Here is a 21,344-nt window from a genome sequence, read left to right on the forward strand (position 1 = left end):
GTGTATATGAGCTGAACATGAGCTCCAAGTGCGATGCTCTGACCAAAAGGACAAGGGTAATCCATGGATGTATAAACAGAGGTATCTTGAGTCGGAGTAGAGAGATTATTATACCTCTGTATTTGGCATTGGTGCGACCACTGCCAGAATATTGTGCCCAATTCTGGTGTCCATAATTCAAGAAGGATGTTGATAAATTGGATAGGGTTCAGGGAAAAGCCATGAGAATGATTAAAGGATTAGAAAACATGCCTTATAGTGCCAGACGTAAGGAGCTCAGTCTATTTAACTTAACAAAGAGAAGGATAAAGGATGACTTGATTACAGTCTAAAGACTGTACATGGGGAACAAATATTTAATAATCGTCTCTTCAAATGGAGAAAAGTATAACACAACCAGTGGCAGGAAGTTGAAGCTAGACAAATTCAAACTGGAAATGAGGCATAAATTTTTAACAGTGAATGTAATTAACCAATTTAATGGTTAATTGTGATGGATTCTCTATCATTGGCAAGTTTTAAACCATGATTGGAAGTTATTTTAAAAGATTCACTCTAGGAATTATTTTAGAAAGTTCTATGGCCTGTGCTATATGGACAAGATGATCATAGTGGTCCCTTCTGGCCTTAGAATGTATGAATCTCGGATTCCTTACCAGAGAAACAGAAGGAAGTCGGCAAGTGATAAACAAGGCTGAAACACTGCATGTCAAACCAGGCTTTACCTCTAAGGATGTTCTTTATTTAATATCTTGCTAGTGACTAATCCTTACAATATCTTTAATGACTGGAGAAAGGAAGAAGGAAAAGCCCCATACCAGACTGACATGCTGCTACAACTGTTGTGCCTTCAGGTCACATTATTGGTTTGCATTGCTTGTCTGGACAGCAGTATGGTAGCTGATTATATTGCTCTTTTTGCCCTGGGTTACAAATTAAGCACCGAATTATTCAGTTAAAAACTCTTTTCTCTTTGAATGAGCACATTGTAGATTGGGCCAATGTGTCTAGGAACTTTCTCTAACACTGGATTGTTTGTGATTAAGGAAATCAATTATCAGAGAATGAAAATGCAACATTGTCCACTATTTCACGGTTGTGCTGTTTTTCCCTGAAAACAGTTTAGCAGGTGGAAATTAGCATCAGAACCTTTGTACGTTCATTTATATACTCATCAATTCATATAGTGATAGCAAAACCTTAATGATAACCTCTGCAATATTAAGGTAGAATAATGTTACTAATGTAGTATGTATGACAGCCAGGTGTACCATTTTCTTGATACAGGAGAACATGAAGTTGAAGATAAGGTTTTGCATTAGAGTGCAGTCTAGGTGAAGGTGTGGTGTGCATTGTTTTTTGGTACCTGTTGGAGGTGGAAGTGAATGCCTTATAAAGTATAAGTGTATGTTATTGACACCATTGTATATAATTTCAGTGCAGCAACGAATCCTGAAGACTTCTCTTAATTTATTCCTTCCATACCTTTATGTGAGTGGGGTGTGTCTTGTTACCTTAATTTTCTTTGTGTTATTGTAGATTGATGGGATTTTCAACAAGCCCAAGAGCAAATTTTTAATGGGACCTTTGTGACTAAATTACCAGGGCTTCTTTGAAAAATCCACCATATATGGCAAGCATTTTGAAAAATGGGTACTCTTAAATCCATATTGAGGTCCCTAAATAAATGGCCTGATTTTCAAATGTACAAGGCAAACAGCAACTGCAGTTGATATTAGTGAGAGTTGCTGAGAACTCAGCATTTTTGAAAAAGCAGACCACTTCTTCAGGCACCTAAGTATGGATTTAGAAGCCTAACTTTAGGTATTAATTTATTTAAATCTTGGCTATATACTTACCTATATATAGACATATATTGCTGAACATGGGGCTTGTGAATGCACCACCTAGAGCCAGGCAATATGCAGGTAGGTGTCATGGAAGTTTCTTCCACAGAGCTCCATCTCAATCTGCAATACCCCTCCTAGAGTTACTACTGGCCCTCTTCTGAGGAGTCATATTGAATTTTGTGGTGGTTTTGTCAAAAGGAGAAACATCTTCTATGAACTAATTTGGGAACTAATTTGAGGCTTTAGATACAATTTTTGCTGTGTACTAAGATTATCCTTAATCTTGGTGGATGAACTGTAAAAAGAGGTTTGTAGCAAATGAACAAAATTCTGCAGTCTGGCAAAAAGATTTAGAAACATCATTCAATTGGGAAAATTATTAAATTGTAACACCAATAAATGAACACGCCGTGGACCAGTTCAATATCATTCAGATTATTTATTTTCTTAACGTGAACAACCTTTAACTTTGATATTATAATTAACATTTTTCTTTTAAATTGCTTGTAGCCCTTGGCTGAGAATTCTCACACTAATCTCGGTACATGTGGGGAACAAAGGAAGGGTGGAGTTTTTCCAGAGTATGTGTGAATGTGCTTTACAATTCTTGAACATATATTTACACATTGACTTCACACTGAAGTCTGTAACAAGTCTTTTCTATGAAGGGGAGAAAAGAATCAAGTGACCAGAGATTTAGGCCCACATGATCCATGTGAGATTTTCCAGTATAGTCCCAAAGAGCTCGTCAGGCATTCAAATTTGCCATAATTTTGCTGGAACAGTACTCTATCCAGTAGTATTTCTGTATGAGATGAAACCTGGAACTGAGGAATGCATCTCTTCTCTTTCCTTAATTTCATTAAACTGCAAATAATTTAAATTATTAAATTCAAATATCAAGACATTTAGTTATTGTTCATATCGCTCATCTGTTAACCTTCTAATAATACATCACATTTTTTAAATTAAAAAAAACAACAAAAAAGACTTCAGAGGCTATATAATACACAGTCTCATTGGCTCCAGTTCCTGAGGAAGGCTGTTACAATATGACCGTATTTCCCAGGATTTCTTTGGAGCAATGGAGCAAAATTGTCCATTGGCAATTTTCACACTCAGCAATCCAGACACTACGACGATAGTTTAAAAAATTCCTTGTGATTTTTTAATTTTTTTGGGTGTGTTTGTGTTAAAAAAAGAACACAACTTTTTTAGACTTTCAGGGTTGTTGTTTTTTTGTGAAACACCACAAGATTTGGCAAAAAAAGATGTAAAGACTCTTTAGATGTATAAAATTCCTCACAAGTAGAAGAAACATTGACCTTGATTTGGCCTAGTTTTAATTAGTTATTTAATTTATTTAATGTATTTTTGCTGCATATTTTGAAGCTTTTAAAGAGCAGAAAGGTCTAAAGGTTAGGTTAGAAATCACAGAACAGTTTTGTACCAACAATTCCTTTAACAGGAAGAGTGTCCATGATAAATAATGAAGCAGAGCAGAAGTGTGTAAATAGTATATGCTGTGAGTTGTGTGTATCTCTATACAAGATGTGTGTATATACTATACGGTTGTGTTCGCCAGTATGGTGGATACGTGTTCCTTCTGTACAGCTGTAAGGAATGCTTTACTGAGATTCTCCTGTTCTATAGCCTTTGAACTGTAACTAGCTTTTCTCCTAGGAAAGAAAACTGCAAGGCAGGCCCATCTCCCATTCAACAGCTCTGAATCTTCCTGGCAGTAAAATGGTTTTTAGGACAGTTAGATGAAGTATTATTTCTTACATAGAATATGGTAGCTCTGCCATCTTAGGAAGATGAAATGAAACAAACAGAATGAGCCAGCAGTGACTGTGGTGAAAATATTTCCATACAGACAGACCTCTACTTTTTTTTTTTTGTTTGTTTTTTTTGTTGAGGCTTTGCACCCTCCAAAACATGTATTTTTGAAAAAAAAAATGTTTGTGGCAAGTATAAGAGGGACGGGAGAACTGTGAACATAATTCAGCTTTCCCTCTTCCTCTTCTTGAGCCCCATTGTTTCCACCACAAATGGAGGTGGTTAGCCCCTTTTGTGTCACCTCAGGAAAACAGATAGAGGCCCATGGATTTTAGCAGAGGCCAATATACTTGAGATTGTTCTGAATGATGACATCTGTCACCGCATCAAAGACAAATTGGATATTACTGGTATCCGTGGCACAGGTGAAGTGCGAATAAATCTCCTTGGTCTCCTTGTTGCGGTTCAAGTCCTCAAATTGGCGTTGGATGTAGACTGCTGCCTCCTCATAAGTGTTTTGGCCCTTGTACTCAGGAAAGCAGACTGTTAGCGGGATGCGCCGGATTTTTTCTGCCAGTAGATCTTTCTTATTCAAAAAGAGGATGAGGGAAGTGTTGATAAACCAGTTGTTGTTGCAAATGGAGTCAAAGAGACGCAGACTCTCTGCCATTCGACTCTGAAGGGAAGGAAACAATAATGTCAGCAACAGCATTTGAACACAACTATAAAAAATACATAATCAGAGCTGTTAGTGAGCAAACAGGTTTGAATGTTCTGTTTCTCATTCCAGCTTCCTTGCTGACTGTAAAGGATGGATTTTCAGGAACCCTAATTCACTTATGTTGACATATTGCAGCTCATTATAGATTATGGCTTTATTTACATTGATTTTTTTAACCATGAGGCAAAGTCAGAGCCTGAAGTTTTTAAGAATAGCTGCTGTAGTTCTTCACTGTTTTCTACAATCAGGCTAGCATTACAAATGCATTTTTGGGCTGCAATGATTTTACAAAAAAAGAAGAGTAAACTTACACCTGGAATAGAGCAGTTGAATTCACACCTGTCTGAGTCAGCAGCCAAAGAAAGAATAGCTTATTGTTATGAAGATCAACTATATGAATCCAAAGAAATTTGGACCCTATTTATAAATATATTTGGATAAAAAATATTGAGATAGCTCAAAGAATGCCAGACCTCCATTCCATCTAACCTCTTCTCTTCCCCCCCTTTCTCCCTGGTCCATTCCTTCTTTCCTCTTCCTATTTATGTATGTCTTCTCCTATTTTATTATTGTTATCGCCCATCTTAACATTACATCTATGTAGTATTGTCTGGTCTTGAAGCTTTGACAAATTGTAAAACTGCATAATTCATATATACTTCATTTTTGAATTGACCCCTTTTGCTTCCACATTCCTTTTCATCTTGTATAATAGTAACTTTGGAAGGGTATATATAGAAAAGTATTTTTTCCTCCAGAGGATCAAATTCTAGACTCAGACACAAGGAGCAACTCAAAATGAAGACATAATTTGGCTAAAAGGGTTTAGTAGACACACCTGATCTTCCACTTGCTAAACTAATAAGTACCATTGACAATACATTGGAGTGACTGACAGGAACCATTTATTTTGGAAATACCAATTTAGTAAAGCTAACAAAACTAAGGTTGGATTGAGACATCTGTTAGAAATTTAGGGCCATATTTTACCCTTCCTCTGCACACTGTTCTCTCACATATTGTTGCTGTGAAAAATAAAGGCTTTTCTACATGGGGATACCACAGAAAATTAATCTGAATTAACTAAAAATGTGTATTTTAAGTGGATTAGTTAAACCGCATTAAACTGCTGTGTGCAAACCCTTATTCAGAATTAAAGTGGCCTTAATTTGATTAAGCCTAATTCATTTTGGAATGGAGGGTTTTTAGCTAATCCACATGGGGATGTCCCCTAGTAAAGAAGCAGCACATGCAGCTGTCCATGGTGCCAATTGCTATTCAAAGGCTGAGTACCAGGAACGACGTTCTTTTTTGTAACACATGGTTTTTTGTGCAGAGGAGGAAATTGTTCGAACTGCTGTTGATGTTTGAACTAAATATTGTCCAAAGAGGACACAGAAGTCTCTCGATTACAGATATTTATACTAAAAGACATTTCTTTCCAAAACATTGCAGATTAGGTACTAATTCCTGTAAAAGGTTTTATTGGGACTCCAACACCAAAGCTTTAGTCAGCTGTTTTGGTTTTAAAAGCTCAATGTTTTTTATTCAACATCAAAAGCCTTCAGACTCCACCCATCATGTGTGTACCATCACCACACTTGATGGTGACACACCATTAACTTTCACATACTGAGATTCTCAATGAAAAAATGGTCTCTAAAATGGTTTGCTGATATTTCAAAATCATCAGATTAGACAAGAATTTATAAAATATTTGAATTGTACATTCAAGTTCTCTTTATGTGTGTTTTTAAGTCATTTTAGACTTGAAGTGGGAGTTTCAAATATTCAAGCACTTGCCTGCCTCTGATATTTTCAGTGTTCTCTCTTTAGAGGACAAGAGCCTCTTTTAACCAAGTCATTGTGGTATTGTACAGATCATGCTTCCTGTTTAGAGCTGGTAAAGAAGCACCATTGATTAATCTTAACATATCACCGAGGAGACATTCCAATCTTTTTCTTCTTTTTGAATACTCTTTACTGATATTTGTTAATAGAAATAATGACAGAACAAAGAAAATGGATACACAAAGGCTCACAGAGATGTTTTTACAGCCATATAATATAATGATAATAAATAATAATAATAAAAAAGAGAGAAGAATTCAGACCCAGAATATAGGAATCTACAACAGAATCACCACATATGGAACATTTCTCAAGTATCCCAATAACTTAATTTCAGTCAATACTAGATTAGTCATGTATAATCCTCCCAACCCCCTCCCAATCCTTAGATATCCAGAAAAATCCTGTTCTTCTCTGAAGTTTAAAATAGAAAATCCTGACATAATTAAAAGGGAAGTGGAAGAAATGCAATTCAAAACCCTGTTTTAGAAGATCTCAAATCATTGTAATCTAGATAAGAGAAAGTACTCTGCATTAAACCTTGAAAATATCCCAAGAATCCTCAGTATTTTGTATCTTGTTAGACTTGTAACTGCTGTGAAATGTTCCAGAATGTTTGGACAGTGCCACAGCTATATGTGATTTCATTCTGAACAACTGGAAAGGTGTTAAGTATATCTTTTGGAGCAGTTCACTGGGTATGTACCCATGAGTTGTGTAACATGAACTGACGTCAATAACTCCCAGAAAGAGTTCTATTTATTTATGCAGCTATATGTTCCTTTCCAAACCCAGTTTATGATCAGACCTTTTTGTCAAGCTGTGGTTAATAAATTCTTTGGCTACAAAGAAGGAAATAACACCATACAATTACAAGATACTGTACTTATACTATTCTACCTTATGCAGTGGCTAAAGGAGATCTATGGAAAGCCTTGAAGCCAAGGAAGATAAATAAATCCACACAAAATACTGCATTAAAAGAATGTTAAATTTGCAGTGAAGTACTCAAAAATCAGGAAATGCTCAAGTTAAATTAAGGTTGCATGTGCAACTTTAATTCTGCTCATTCCAATACAATGATACAATTGCATTCTGTACAATTAAATGTCTTTAGTTCATATGATCCCATTTTGTTATTCCTGCTTCATTTAGTGCATAAGTTGAATGGTGCCCAGCAAATTAGGAAGGGGGACATAATAAATTAAAGGGATTTCTGGTAGTAGGACACTTCTTGTATGATGTTTTCTAATCCCAGGGATCATTTGGATTTGGCACATTGGGGATATTTTTGTCCCAGGTCCCTTAAAGAACTGGGCCACCGGATAGTCAAATTCCAAGGCTCTGACAGTGTCGTACCATACTTATGTTCAGAGCGTTTACTTCATAGTCCTTGTAAGGGTAGACTTGTGTAAAAATATGCTAAAATAGGGTGGGGAAAGCAGGGCATGTTGTTTGTATGCTTAGTGGCAATCATTGTGCAGAGAGGGGATGATGCCTCAAGGGTCTTTTCACTGTTTCCCTTGTCTACCAGAATTTTATTCCCTAGTGATGTCACCCACAAGTTGAGGGTCAGGGAGTAGTAATAGAAGGTCGCTGATAGCGATGGAACAGAGCAAGTCTGAGAGTTTCTTCTACAGGAGAGAGGAGAAATGTGTTCTGCTGAGCTCCTCTTCTGCCCTGGTGATATAGGAGTTCCCAGCAGGAGGCAATTGCTGAACAGATCTGAGAGCTTCTTCCTCAAAGATGAGAATCAGAATGTTCTACTATGCTCCATTGGCTAGCTTAGTGGGAAAATTATTCCAAGACTGGGGTAATGCTTGTCAAATGTATCCACTTGTCTTAAATTAGGGATTCTGCTTTACAACCTGGTAAAACCCCACTGAAGCCAACTTTATTGTAGCACTGCCAAGTGACTCTAAAATGGTCTCTATTTCTTAGGAAACATTGTCATTATTTCAATTCTGTACCATCTAAAATCTATTTACTGCAGTTCAGTTCACTGGGTGTTAAAAGTGTGTCCCTGTCGTTCTCTTCAAATGTTTCTATGAATAGCATTCACATTTTGATACCTTTCATCTTCCTGGTGAGACATAGGCTGATAAAAGCAGCCTAGCAAAAAATACTTTGTCCACCACTCTGAGATAATGCACACTCATCTTTGGATGCTTAAGGGGCAAATGAAGATCCCTCATCATAAACTACATGCTTTTCATCCAGTATATGAAGCATCTAGATCCTAATTAATGCCATATTACAGATGAAGTGCCTTGAAAATGACAAGGATTCTGTTTCCACTAATTCATAAGAATTGCTTCTGAAATCATAAAAGATGCTTTGAGTTTTTTAGTTTCAGACTTGCTTCAGTTGTAGTATTCTGATTAAGATCTGGGTTGTTGGGTGCAGCTGCTGAGGAGTTTTATATAGGATGCTACAGCTGGAAATAAAATTATAAAGAGATCAAAAATAAAAAAAATTGCACAGGAGAAAAGAATGAAAAATAGTCTCTCTATGGTAAGTAAAAGAAATGAAAAATGAGTGGCACAAAACAGACACAAAGAGGCAGGCAGAAAAAGATCTGAAATAAAAAGAACAGATGAAGAATGAAGAAACTGAAAAGATGGGAAAAAATGACAAATATAAAAAAAAACAGAAAAGGAAGTATCAAATGGGAAAAAGCATTTAGAGAGGAAAATGAGAAGAAGTGGATAAAAATCCCTTAGAATCACTGTAGTTAAACATTATATAATACAGTCAAATATGATCCCATCAGGTTTGGATGCATATTGTATTTCCATGTATTTGAACAAGAAAATATTCCATGATCCATTTGAAAGCAGAATTTATTTTTTATCTTCTTATGTTTTCTGAGATAAAGGAAAAAAGCCACCAACTACACTAAAATATCATCAGGTTTTATATAATCCCTCTCCAGCATTTGGAGCAGGAGTAGATTGGGTGAATACACACAAACAGCCCCACTTGGCTTATTGAACAGGATCAAAGAGCACCTAAACGCATACTTATATGCAAGTGCCTGATGTGTAGATATAGAATGGCTCTATAAACATAAGCTGCTGCTTTGATGTAATCTTGGATACAAGATGGCTAATTTGTTTCTTGAACATTTACAATAAGGATTAAAAGAGGCTTTAAACTCTTAATGCAGTTCCAAATATTCATAATACAAATAGATCATATGTGGAGCTGGTCAGAAAATGCACACTCCCCTCCAAAAAATGTTGACTCTTCAGTGAAAAATCAAAAGCCAGAATATTCCAATTTGAAAATGCCATTGTGGTGCCTCATGGGAATGGTAGTTCAGATGCCCCATTCTCTTCTATAGGGTGGGCTCATGGGTAAGATATCTCACATGACACACCACAGTCTCATGTCTCAGTGAGGGGAGGCAATATATCCTGGGAGTCCCTTGGTCACAAGTCAGCATGGGAGATGGAGTCCAACTGAGGAGCCTGCCCATAGAAAAGAATAGGGACAATGAAGCAACCAAACTACAACTCCCATGAGGCACTGCAGCAGCATATATAAGTTAAAATATTTTGTTTTTTGTTTGAAATATTTCAGTTTTAGATTTTTCACCAAAAAGTCAAGAGTTTGATTTTTAGATAAAATAAAATTTTCCTAAGAAAATCAGATCCTTTTTTACAAAGTTCAGCCAGCCCTAACCATGCGAATTATGAGAAATGTATAATGTGATGGCGATGCATGTTCAACATCAGCCAGTATTCCAAGCCAAAAAAGTCTTTCCCACATTTTGCAAGCTCAATGCTAGAATTCTGAAAGAGGTACAGTAGTCTGGTTAAGTTAAGAGCCACTGCTCTAGCCTAACTCATATGCCAATAAATAGAGCCTCACATCAATTTCTTAGCTGCTGCAAAAGTACTTAGACTATGTGGGTGCACTTTCAGCATATCCTAGCAGCTAACATGGACATTTCTTAGAATTAGTTAATCTCTCTGTTGTAGAATGTACATGGTGAAATAAACAAACCTAAAGAAAAAACCATTGGAAAGTGGAAGATTAAGCACCACCTGGGTTCTCATGAGGGAAACAATGCAAAATTCATAGAAGAGAATTAAGATACATAATCTTTTAATCCCATCTGCTTTATCTCACACATCCACACAGTGTCCAGAGGAATTAGATTAAAAACAAATCCATAAACACACCAGTGAAATGCAGAATAAAATGTAAAAGCTCTCTTGGGTTCTAATATAACCAAAAATCAATAAAATCAAGGTCTTTACGCAACATCTTCTGTGTTAGCACGTTTGGAAAATGGAATCACTAATGATGGTAGTTCATGCAGGAAAGGATTCAAAATGCAATTTTAGTTTTCCTATATTAGCCAGGGACAAAAATAGTGGAAAAATAAACATATGCATAAAAATCCTTAATATAATCTCTCACAAGGGCCTAGATGTTAATGAGAGTCATTTTTCTGCCTAAAAGTCATCTCTTGAACCAGCAAATATCATCCCTCTGGATCCACGAACTGTTCCACAAAAACAAAAGATAAAGCCTTACTAAATAAATCACCATAGCACTTTTCTTGGAGGTGAATTTGGCAGAACAACTTGGTAGATCCATCTCCTTTATAGTTTTAGTGCTTCAACCTGAAACAAATCAGTCTCCTGCAAGAAAATTATTTGCATAAGCAGATCTCTAAAGTGTGTCTTAAACCTTAGCGGAGCTGTGTAGCCTTGCTGCAGAATTGCACCTCCACAGCTGTAGACAAAAAACACAAATACCCTGAATAAAAAGTCTAGATTTTATAATAATTCTTTACACTTACTTAAATAGCACTTTCTATCTATGATTATTAAAATGCTTTATAAACATTAATTTGGTAAGCCTCAAAATAACTCAGTGAAATTGTTAAGTATTAACCCCACATTACAGATGCATGAAATGAAGTTCAGGGGTTGAAATGACTTGCACACAGTCAAACAAATCTATGGTACAGCCAGGAACAGAACTGAAGCATCAGTTCAGCATTGTCATGACAGCTTGATCAGATTGTTTTTGAGAAATAAAACTTTGTTACTTTGGAGTTTAACTTTGAATTTGGCTGTAAATGTTCTCTGCAAAGTTGAGTATTATTGACCTGATTCACCACTGCATTACTGAATATTATGCTGGTGTATCTCAGTTGATTTCATTGAGTTCTACTGGTGTAAAACTAGAGCAATGCAGTAGCAAATCTATATGTAAAATTCTGGAATTTAATAATGATTACTGAATTTCTGATTCTCATTTTTCTTTGGAACGAATAACTGAGTCCATTCACAGATAAAGATCTGCTTAGTATAGTAAGCTTAAAATTTAAAAAATTGTTGCAAAGATTTTATAGGATTTAGAGATTTCATGAGCAGGAAAACCATAAAATGTAAATTGAAAACTTGCATTGCAGTGACTTCATGATGTCATTGTTTTTAACTGAAATGATCTTTTTTATGTGCCAGTTCTAGTTCAGAAAATAATGGCAAATACCCACTTCTGAACATGTGATTTGCTGCTATTACTTTTGTCTTTGTGTGCCAAGTTATGAGTTGTATTTTTCATCACACTCACCTAAGAAAACAATCCCCAGATGGCCTGAAACAATCACATTATGATTGTTCGAACATCTGTGGTAAATCTTAGAAGGAAACCTGGAGGCATGTTTTCTGTGGAACTGATCCAGTGAATAGATCTAAGAATAAATTTCAAATGTGTATACCAATATTATGTTAGATAACAACATAATATGAAATACATTCCTCCTAGTGCAATACTCCAGACACTCGATTTTGTGCAAACAGTTCTGCAGGGGCTGGGAAAATAGCATTCACATCTCAACACATGAGAAGTTGCAGAGCTGCAACTAATGTTCCAACCTATTGTTAAAATATTGTCCCTTTATGTGTTTTATACCACTGTAATCATGAATGTGAGGATCCAGGAGTTCCTTCCCCTGATTCACTTTCAACAACCCCTTCACATTTGCCCATTCTGAGCTGGCACAGAGACTCCCTATGCAGTACTCATGGGGTGCAGAGGATCTCTATGCTCCTGTATCCCTGGCATGCCAACATACCAGAAGCCTAAGTGACATGAAAGGCCTTTTATAAATCCCTATTACAGCAGGTTCAATTTAACCTTAAAAAAAAGAGTAAGTGAAATAAGTATGAAGTTTAAAACTGACGTTTATAACCTGTACAACAGCTGCAATATTAAGCCTCTGTACAGAGATGCAGATATTTAAAGAACTGTACTTTAGGCTTCGTTCACCACAATGTAGCAGTGTGGGGTCAGCTTGCCATTGATCAGTCTGTCTGACCCTGAATATTTCATATTGACATCTTAATTTCTCTTATTTTTGTTATCTATCTGTACAACTCAGTATAGTTCATGTCATTTTCACTTTTCCATCATATAAAATGAGTGTAATATTGGCATGTTAAATTAAGAAAAGCAATCCTGTCTCATTAGGAGTACATTTTTTATTTTTTCAAATCAATATTATTAGCTCAAGAGATTGCACATGCATTGATGTAATTTCTTTATTTAGTCCACATACCAAATTTAACTAAAAGTAGGCAGAATGATCTGCATAGGGCATGAGAAAGCAGAAGGGTGCAGAGTAAATAATCAGGTTGTGGTGGTTTCAGGATGCAATTCCAAATTCCTTTTCTCCATTGCCCTGGCCCTCATTTTGTATCACACTCACACCTGGCTAATTTAATAATTTGTGTTGACATTCTTTCACGGTGAAGTTGCTGATTTCTGGAGAGAGGAAGGGTACATCAGCTGGATGGTAAGCTGCTTTGCACAGTGTGATTGGCTTATTAATTAAGAGTAAAAGCAGTTGATTTAATATTTTGTCTTAACTCAGATTTATTTTCTTCAAACTGGAAAAAAACAGTTATTGAAAGTATCTGGTGTACAATCTGGAGCTAGGCTTCCACCACTAGCATTTCCTGTTTGTCCCAAAGGGCACAATAAATCAATCTGTGTTTACAACTGGATTTTCTCAAACAAACAATTTCTTCCAGACAGCCTAGACTAAACCCCAAAAACTAAACGTTCTTCCACAATCAGAAGCATTATGGTTTCTTCCGAACCTCCTGATTTCCCTGCTGATGACAATGTTTGTTGCCCTCATAGATTTTCTGATCTTCTAGCTGAAGAAAAGAATAAATGCATAAAAAGCTAATTAACTAATGGATATTCAGAAAGGTTATTTTTTTCATGGGAGGTGTGTTTAATTGCACTCCTCAAAGCTTAGAGGAAGTTTCACCTCTTCCTTTGTAATATGCTGTTTTGCTCACAGTAGAAACATCTCTTGTCTTTCCTGTGCAGGAAGATGTAATGTCCTACAGAATAGTGCAGTCTAGCAGGATAGAAATAATCACCTGGGAAGAACTGGGTAATATGCCCAAGCACCGATTTAATTCCATCTCTTGTACCCACACTGCACTGCATCTTGTGTGCAATTTGTTAATGAGTATTATGTTCTATTGTATTAGGAAGTTAATTTGGCTTCTCTAGTGAGCGTAACAGAATTCCGTCTTTCTGAGAATCTGCTGTTAAAAAGTGGGGAACTGACTTCATAATGCTGATGAGACTTCAGTGAAATCTTCCAAATCAATAATTTATTCAGGCCCTTGTGTCAAAATGGGAATTTTCTGTAATATTTTTATTAATCCTATGTGTGCTTCAGTTTCCCCTGTATGACTACATTGTTACCCAGTGGGGTGGAAAAAGACTATTTGCTTTCAGGGTAGGCTAAGAGACATAGATATGAGTGTTGGCTAGCTGTCTGGGCATTAGTCCCCATGTCAATGGAGCATCTGAGAAGACAATAGCAAATCCAGTCACCGGGACATTAACACTTAGCAATCAACCACCCTCAGGGAGGATTTCCCCATCTCTCAGCAGGGAAGTGGAGGCTTGGCCACACTAGAAAATTAGGTCGGTATAACTATGTCACTCAGGGGTGTTTTCACACCCCCTGAACAATGCAGTTAAAGTGACCTAACCCCTGGTGTAGATAGCACTAGGTTGATAGGTGAATTCTCTTGTTGACCTAGCTACTGCCTCTGAGGGAGGTGGATTATCTACACCGATGGGGGAAGCCCTCCTGTCAACCTAGGTAGTTTTTTCACTGAAGCACTAAAACAGTGCAGCTGCACTGTTTTAAGCGTAGACAAGCATAGAGCAACAATGCTCAGCTGGAGAACAAAGGACTGAAGAGGTGAGGGATAAGAGTTGGCTTTTGGAGGGAGCTGGGGCTCTCACTGGAGTCAGACCAAGTTGGTCACATGGAAAGACAGATAGAGCTTGAACAAAGGGGTTCACTACAGCTTGACTGAGCCATGGGCTAACCAGACTGAACTATGCTTTAACCTTCAGTTCTGCATACTATCCTAAGGACTTCTGATGCTGTGTTCCAGTTGACTAATAAACCCAACTGTTTTGACAATGCTGTTTGGTGTCACTGCAAATGCTTGGAGAGGTTCATTAATCCCTGAAAAATGTACAAGTCTCCATTTTGAGTCTGTCTCAGTTGAACTCACTGAACAGAATGCCCGATATGAAGCAGAAGTCCTGAAAGCCCAGAGGTCCAGTCTATGAAGCCCACATGGCTTACCCTGGAAAAAGAGTCAGACTCCTATGGGGTCTGACACTCCTAGAGACTGTTCCAAAGCTAGGGTTGTAGCACCAATCCTGTTGCTCTGTGACAAGCCATTTTCATGTTTCTGGTTACATGGTTTTATGCAAATCATTTTCAGTTTATGGATTGTGCACTAATTGTTCAGTGCAAGTTCATTAGTTGCTATTTGCATTTTGCAATTGATCATGTAAGGCATATGATTTTATTTCTGTTCTATGATTGGATGATCTAACCTTTTATAAACAAGAGTAGTGCCTGTATAAATCATCGAGACTTTGATTATCTGGGTGAAGAGATCAGAACATTTTAGGGGCAAGAGAGACAGCAGGAGATAAGCAGGCTCTTGGAATTTTAGAACATTTAAAAATCTTTCCCTGGTTTTTGTTCCTAACTAAGAGGAAGAGAAAAAATTAATTCCTGTTTAATGGATTTTATATTCAATTTTCTTTTGTGACACAAAGTGGCACATTTTGGACATGTGCACAGTTCTATTTGAAAAGAATGCAGTTACCTTTCTTTCTGTCTTTCTTGATTAATTGCCAGAATGCCAGGTCTCTGGCTGTGGCAGTTTGGAAAGCAGCTAAGTATATCATCTCATCTAGAACATACTTTTTTATACATCTGTCAAGTACATGGTATTGAATCCACTGGTCTCTATTTTATCACATAACAGGACAAACCATTCACCACAGTCAAATAGGAAACTGGATTCAGTGTCCCTGCACAGTACTCTTTACAGGATAAGCAGTGCTAGCAGAATCCAGTACAACATCAAGTGCATGAGGAAGCACAGCATTCCTTCTAGCAAACGTAGTTGAAGTACATGTAATCTTATTGCGCTGCATCAGACCCTGGTACTGCTGCTACATGTGCTCTCACAATGCCAACAGCCACATGTCCTTTGAATGCTCTCTGTGTTGGAAGTCCAGTGTAGTCAGAGCAATTGACCATCAGCGAGTGATTGTCCTGAACCTAATATGTCATTAGGCTAATGACCTCTTTGTGCTACTCTTCGGGGGTTGTGGTGGTTGCACATCACTTTTGTACCTGCTGCTCATTTTATTTATTTTTCATTTTTCCTCCTGTTTCTCTGAAGTATTTCCACTCTTTCCTTCTCTTTTCTATTCCCAACCCACAAAAAGTTCACAATTTTGGAAACATTTCCATTGCAAGCACTCTTGCAGATATTAATTCTCACTATCACATGCAATGTTTTTCCTTCCTACGAACACTATGAATACCAAGTCACTCACCTGAATATTCCTGAATAAGTGAATAAAAGATTGTGAATGCCAATGAAGGGTATCAGCAGGTTTTATTTGTAAGAATATTTGCAAACAGTGCTATGCGAGTAACAGATTTTTCAGTTAGCTGACAATTCTGGGAGGAAAAATTGTTTTGCGTAAAACCAAAACTGAACATTTTCAAAATTTTGGCAAATCAAAAAAGTTTAAAAAAATTATTCCGATCAAACTAAACATTTTGTTCAACCAGAAATGAAACATTTTGATTTGTTTGTGGACATTTAATGTGTAAAAAAGATTAAAGGAAATTTCAAAACAAAAAATTGTTTTGAATTGAAAAATCAGAACTTTTCATTTTGAAAATGTCCAAACCAAACTATTCAATTTTCTCTGATTTTTCCCCAACCAAAACAATTAGCAAAATCTACATGAATTCACAAAAACTTTCAGTGTTGCCGAAGCTGTATTTTTAACTGAAAAACATTTCAGTTGAAAAATTTCACTCTGCTCTATTTGTAAATACTTTCGTGCTGTCAAGCTTGTGTTGAGAAAGAAGGAATACATACGGAGCAGGGCCCTTTTCTCTTTCTGTTGGCTGATTTGTGGTGTTCGTTGCTTGGGCCAGTGTTTTCCTATTTCTTTTCATAGATGCTATAGCACTATGGGCCTAATTCTCCTTTCTTTCTTTCTTTCTTTCTTTCTTTCTTTTTTTTAACCATTTTTTTGCCCTTGTACATTTCCATTGACTTCACTGGAGTTACTTGTGATTTCCATTGGTATGATTCAGGAGAAGAGAATCAGGCCATATGTTTCCTAAATGAAAAAGAGTGCAGAAAATCCATGATTAAGTCATAAGATTTTCTTTGAATATTACTTTTTATTCTACTGTATTAGAGAGAAAAAATATAATGTATTTTCAGCTCCCCAATGGCCACCCGATGAGAAAAGTTGATATTATTGTTACACTAAAACAATTATCCTGGGCACACTCCCTCTCTCTTCAAAATACATAACGATTGAAATATGAGCTGACACCTCTGGTTCAAACCCCTTCTTGTTACCCCTCATACCTCTCCTAATTTTATTTTTATTTCGAAAGTTTTTCCTTTGTCATAAACTGACAATGGGGAGCTCTGGAGTATGAGTATTATATCCCCTGTTCTCAGATCTCCAGAGAAGCATTAATATTTAGTGAACACAGTAGTGTTAGTTACAGTACACTTCCTGCAACCTGTCCTTCTTGTCTCCTACCAAGCAATCTCAATCTGCTGTCACTTACATCACTAACTCATGAGAGAGGAGGGAGAAGATGGAATTTAAAGGGAATCCAAAATAGAAAATAGTGAAAATATTCATAGACAAAATGCATAATTGCACATCTAGCCGAGGTACACAGAAAAGAGAGGTCCCAGCATGCAGGCACACTAAAACCACCTAAACATGGAAAATGCACACAAAAGATTAGTGGTCCAATGCAAAGTCCAAGTCCAGGAGCAACAGCACATGAGCCAGCAAACACAGCTTAAAACAGAGGAGTTTGAGTTGAGAGCTGTTGGAGGAGAAGGGAGGCAAAAAGTCCCTGTTACTTAGAGGGGCTCCCTACTAACAAGGACATTAGAGTTGATTCAGAGAACAGAAGGCTGTGTTGTCTGCCAGGAACTAAGATACAGAAAGTGGACCTGAGGCTGAAGAGGATCCTAATGGGAGCAGGAAAGAATCCATTGATTGTTCTTCATGTCAGAAAAAATGATATTGTTAGATTCTCACTGGGAGGCAGCAAGGAAGACTTTGCCACACTGAGGAAGATGCTTAAAGAAATGAAGGCTCAAGCTTCTCTTCAGTTGGATTCACCTGTCCCTTGAGGAATAGAGCAAAGATGAGACAAGATTATGATGATCAACAGAGGGCTCAAGCAATGGTGCTATGAGGAGGACTTAGGGATGTTCAATCACTGGCAGGCATTCATGGACAGAAGACTCTTCTTATGGAATGGACTCCACCTGAGTAGGGAGGGAAATAAACTTCTGGGAAGGAGGTTGGAACTAATTAAAAGAGCTTCAAATTAGGAATTGAGGAGAGATGGTTAGAAGATGCTCACGAAATCTCCAAGTCTGAATCTCTTGTTGAGCAGATGGAAAAATCAAGTAAAAAAGGATACAGCAAGGAAGCAAGGAACAACAGCAGGTAGCAAAATAGACAACAAGAGAAAAGATAGTACCAGTACCAATGATAGTAACAGTCAGGTAGGCAATACTGGCAATAAAATGACTGTACCTAATCTGACAAGGAATCTGGGCGTGGCCAAGCAGACAACTAAGATGTCCAAACACCAATGCAAGGAGCCTGTGTAACAAAATGGAGGTACAAGAACTACTGGTTCAGGGATAATGGAATATATGATGGAATAGTAGTTATGTCTGGAATACAGGTGTTGAAGGGTACATACTGTTCAGGAAAAACAGGAATACAGGTAAAGGTGGTGGAGAAGCATTGTATATTAATGATGAGATAGACTAAAGAAATTAGAATTGATTAAATGGATAAAACAGAATCTGTTTGGGTCAAAATTACTTTGGGGAATAATGGTAACACTGGAGTGGTTGCTGACTGCTACTGACACCCAGGCTCTGATTTAGATATGGATAGAGACCTCTAATATTTTTAATTAAATAAATGCTACTAGGAGTTGTGTGATTATGGGAGACTAATTTTCCAGATATAGATTGTAGGACAAGTGCTACTAATAATGTTTAGATCCAGATATTCCTGTTTGTGACAGCCGACAGATTTTTTCACTTAACCGTCACTGAACCAACAAGAAGTGTTGCCGTTTTAGATTTAGTATTAGTAAGTAGCAAGGACCTCACAGAGTAACTCACTGTAGAGGACAGCATTGGTTTGGGTTATCATGAGTTAATTCAGTTTAAAATAAATGTAAGGATAAACAAAAATAGATCTGTAACTAGGGTCCTTAATTTCAAGACGGCAATCTTTAAAAAAATAATGGAATTAGTTAGGGAAATAGACTGGACTGCAGAACTCAAAGATCTGAATGTGGAGGAGACTTGGAATTACTTTAAGTCAAAGTTGCAGAAGCTATCTTAAATCTGTATCCCAAGCAAGGGAAAAAACTTTGTAGGGAAGGTTTGCACACTAAGCTAGATGAACAAGCATCTCAAGCAGGTTATTAAGAGAAAGCAGAATCCCTACAAGGAATTGAAGAAGGGATGGATCAGCAAGGAAAGCTACTTCTTCAAGGTCAGAAAGTGTAGGAGAAAAGTGAGAACTACCAAAAGCCAAGCAAAGTTGGACTTTGCAAAAGAAATAAAAACCAATAGCAAAAGGTTCTTTAGCCATATGAATAAAAAAAAAACAAGGAAAGAAAAAGTTGGACCACTATGTACTGATGATGGGGTAGAGATTAAAGATAATTTAGATATGGCCAAATGCCTCTGTTTTTAATAAGGATAATGAGGTGCTTGGAGGCTGTGCCCTGGTGGCTAATGGGTATGAAGATATGAAAGTAGAAATTACCACATCTGAGTTGGAAGCCAAACTCAAAAAGCTTAATGGGATGAAATTGGGGGACCTGGATAATCTCTATCCAAGAATATTAAAAGAACTGGCACATGAAATTGCAAGCCCAGTATCAAGGATTTTTAAAGGAGTCTGTATACTTGGGGGTTGTACTCTATGTTGGAGATTTGCAAATACAGTACCTATATTTAAGAAAGGGAAAAAAGTGATCTGGGAAACTACAGGCCCATTAATTTGACCTCAGTTGTTCGCAAGGTCTTAGAACAAATTTTGAAAGAGAGAGAGTGGTTAAAGACATAGAGATAAACGGGGTAACTGGGATAAAATACAACATGGTTTAACAAAAGGCAGATATCACCAGACCAACCTGTTCTCTTTCTTTGAGAAGATAATCAATTTTTTTACACAAAGGAAATGCAGTTGATCTAATTTACCTGGATTTCAGAAAAGCATTTGATACAGTTCCAAATGGGAATTTATTAGTTAAATTGGAGAAGATGGGGATTAATTCTAGGACCAAAAGGTAGATAAGGAACTGGTTAAAGGGGAGACTATAATGGGTCATGCTGAAAGGTGAACTGTCAGGGTGGAAGGAGGTTATTAGTGGAGTTCCTCAAAGTCTGGTCTTCTGACCAATCTTATTTAATATTTTAATTAACGGCCTTGGAATAAAAAGTGAGTTTGGTAATAAAATGTGCAGCTCACATGAAGTTGGGAGGTATTGCCAATATGGAGGAGGACTGGAATATCATAAAAGTAAATTTGGATGGCCTTGAAAACTGGAATAATAGAAATGGGATGAAATTTAGTAGTGCAAGGTCATGCATTTAGGCACCACCACCAAGAATTTTTGCTATAAACTGGGGATGTATCAGTTGGAAGTGACAGAGAAGAGGTATTAGTTGATCAGAGGATGACTATGAGCCACCAGCATGATGTGAGTGTGCAAAAGGCTAATGCAATCCTAGGATGTGTCAGGCAAGGTATTTCCGGTAGAGAAAGGGAAGTGTTATTACTATTGTATAAGGCACTGGTGTTACTGGAATACTGTGTGTGCACTTCAGGTCTCCCATGTTTTAGAAAGATGAATTCAAACTGGAACAGGTGCAGAGAACAGTTACGAGGATGATACAAGTAATGGAGAACCTACCTTATGACAGGAGATTTAAGGAGTTTGGCTTGTTTAGCCTAACAAAATGAAGGATGAGGGGAAATGTAATTGCTCTCTATAAATACATCAGAAGGATAAAGACCAGGGAGGGAGAGGAGTTATTTAAGTTAAGGACCAGTCTTAGCACAAAAACAAACTGACAAAAACAGGCCATCGATAAATTTAGGCTTGAAATTAAATGATGGTTTCTAACCATCAGAGGATTGAAATTCTGGAGCAACCTTCCAAGGGGCAAAGACTGAGCTTGATACATTTATGGAGGGGATGCAATGATGAGATTGCGTACAATGGCATATGGACATCCACAACCGTCATTAGTAAATATCTCCAATGGTCAGAAATGGGACACTAGAGGGGGAGGACTCTGAGTTACTACAGTCAATTCTTTTCCAGATGTCTGGCTGGTGGGTTTTGCTCACATGCTCAGGTCTAACTGATCACCATATTGGGGGTTGGGAAGGAATTTTCCCCCAGGTCAGACTCATTTAGACCCTAGGGGTTTTTTGCCTTC

General features: G+C 37.2%; 2 protein-coding genes across 6 annotated transcripts in view; one reads left to right on the forward strand and one right to left on the reverse strand.

The window, feature by feature from the left end:
* Positions 1–21,344, forward strand: part of RSPH14 (radial spoke head 14 homolog) — a 148,604-nt gene that overhangs the window by 18,356 nt on the left and 108,904 nt on the right. The window lies entirely within an intron of this gene.
* Positions 2,275–21,344, reverse strand: part of GNAZ (G protein subunit alpha z) — a 114,638-nt gene continuing 95,568 nt past the window's right edge. For 4 of the 5 annotated variants that reach the window (XM_067550022.1, XM_067550023.1, XM_067550024.1 and 1 more), the window contains one exon: positions 2,275–4,305. In XM_067550022.1, coding sequence (XP_067406123.1) covers positions 3,961–4,305 — 345 coding nt within the window. In that variant the 3' untranslated portion in view covers positions 2,275–3,960. Of the gene's footprint in view, positions 4,306–13,221; positions 13,389–21,344 lie in introns of those variants that run through there. The other variant, XM_067550026.1, reaches the window with a different exon arrangement.

The sequence above is a fragment of the Emydura macquarii genome, unplaced genomic scaffold (assembly GCF_026122565.2).
Source record: "Emydura macquarii macquarii isolate MOO-44397 ecotype Brisbane River unplaced genomic scaffold, CSIRO-AGI_Emac_v2 contig_1254, whole genome shotgun sequence".
NCBI lineage: Eukaryota > Metazoa > Chordata > Testudines > Chelidae > Emydura > Emydura macquarii.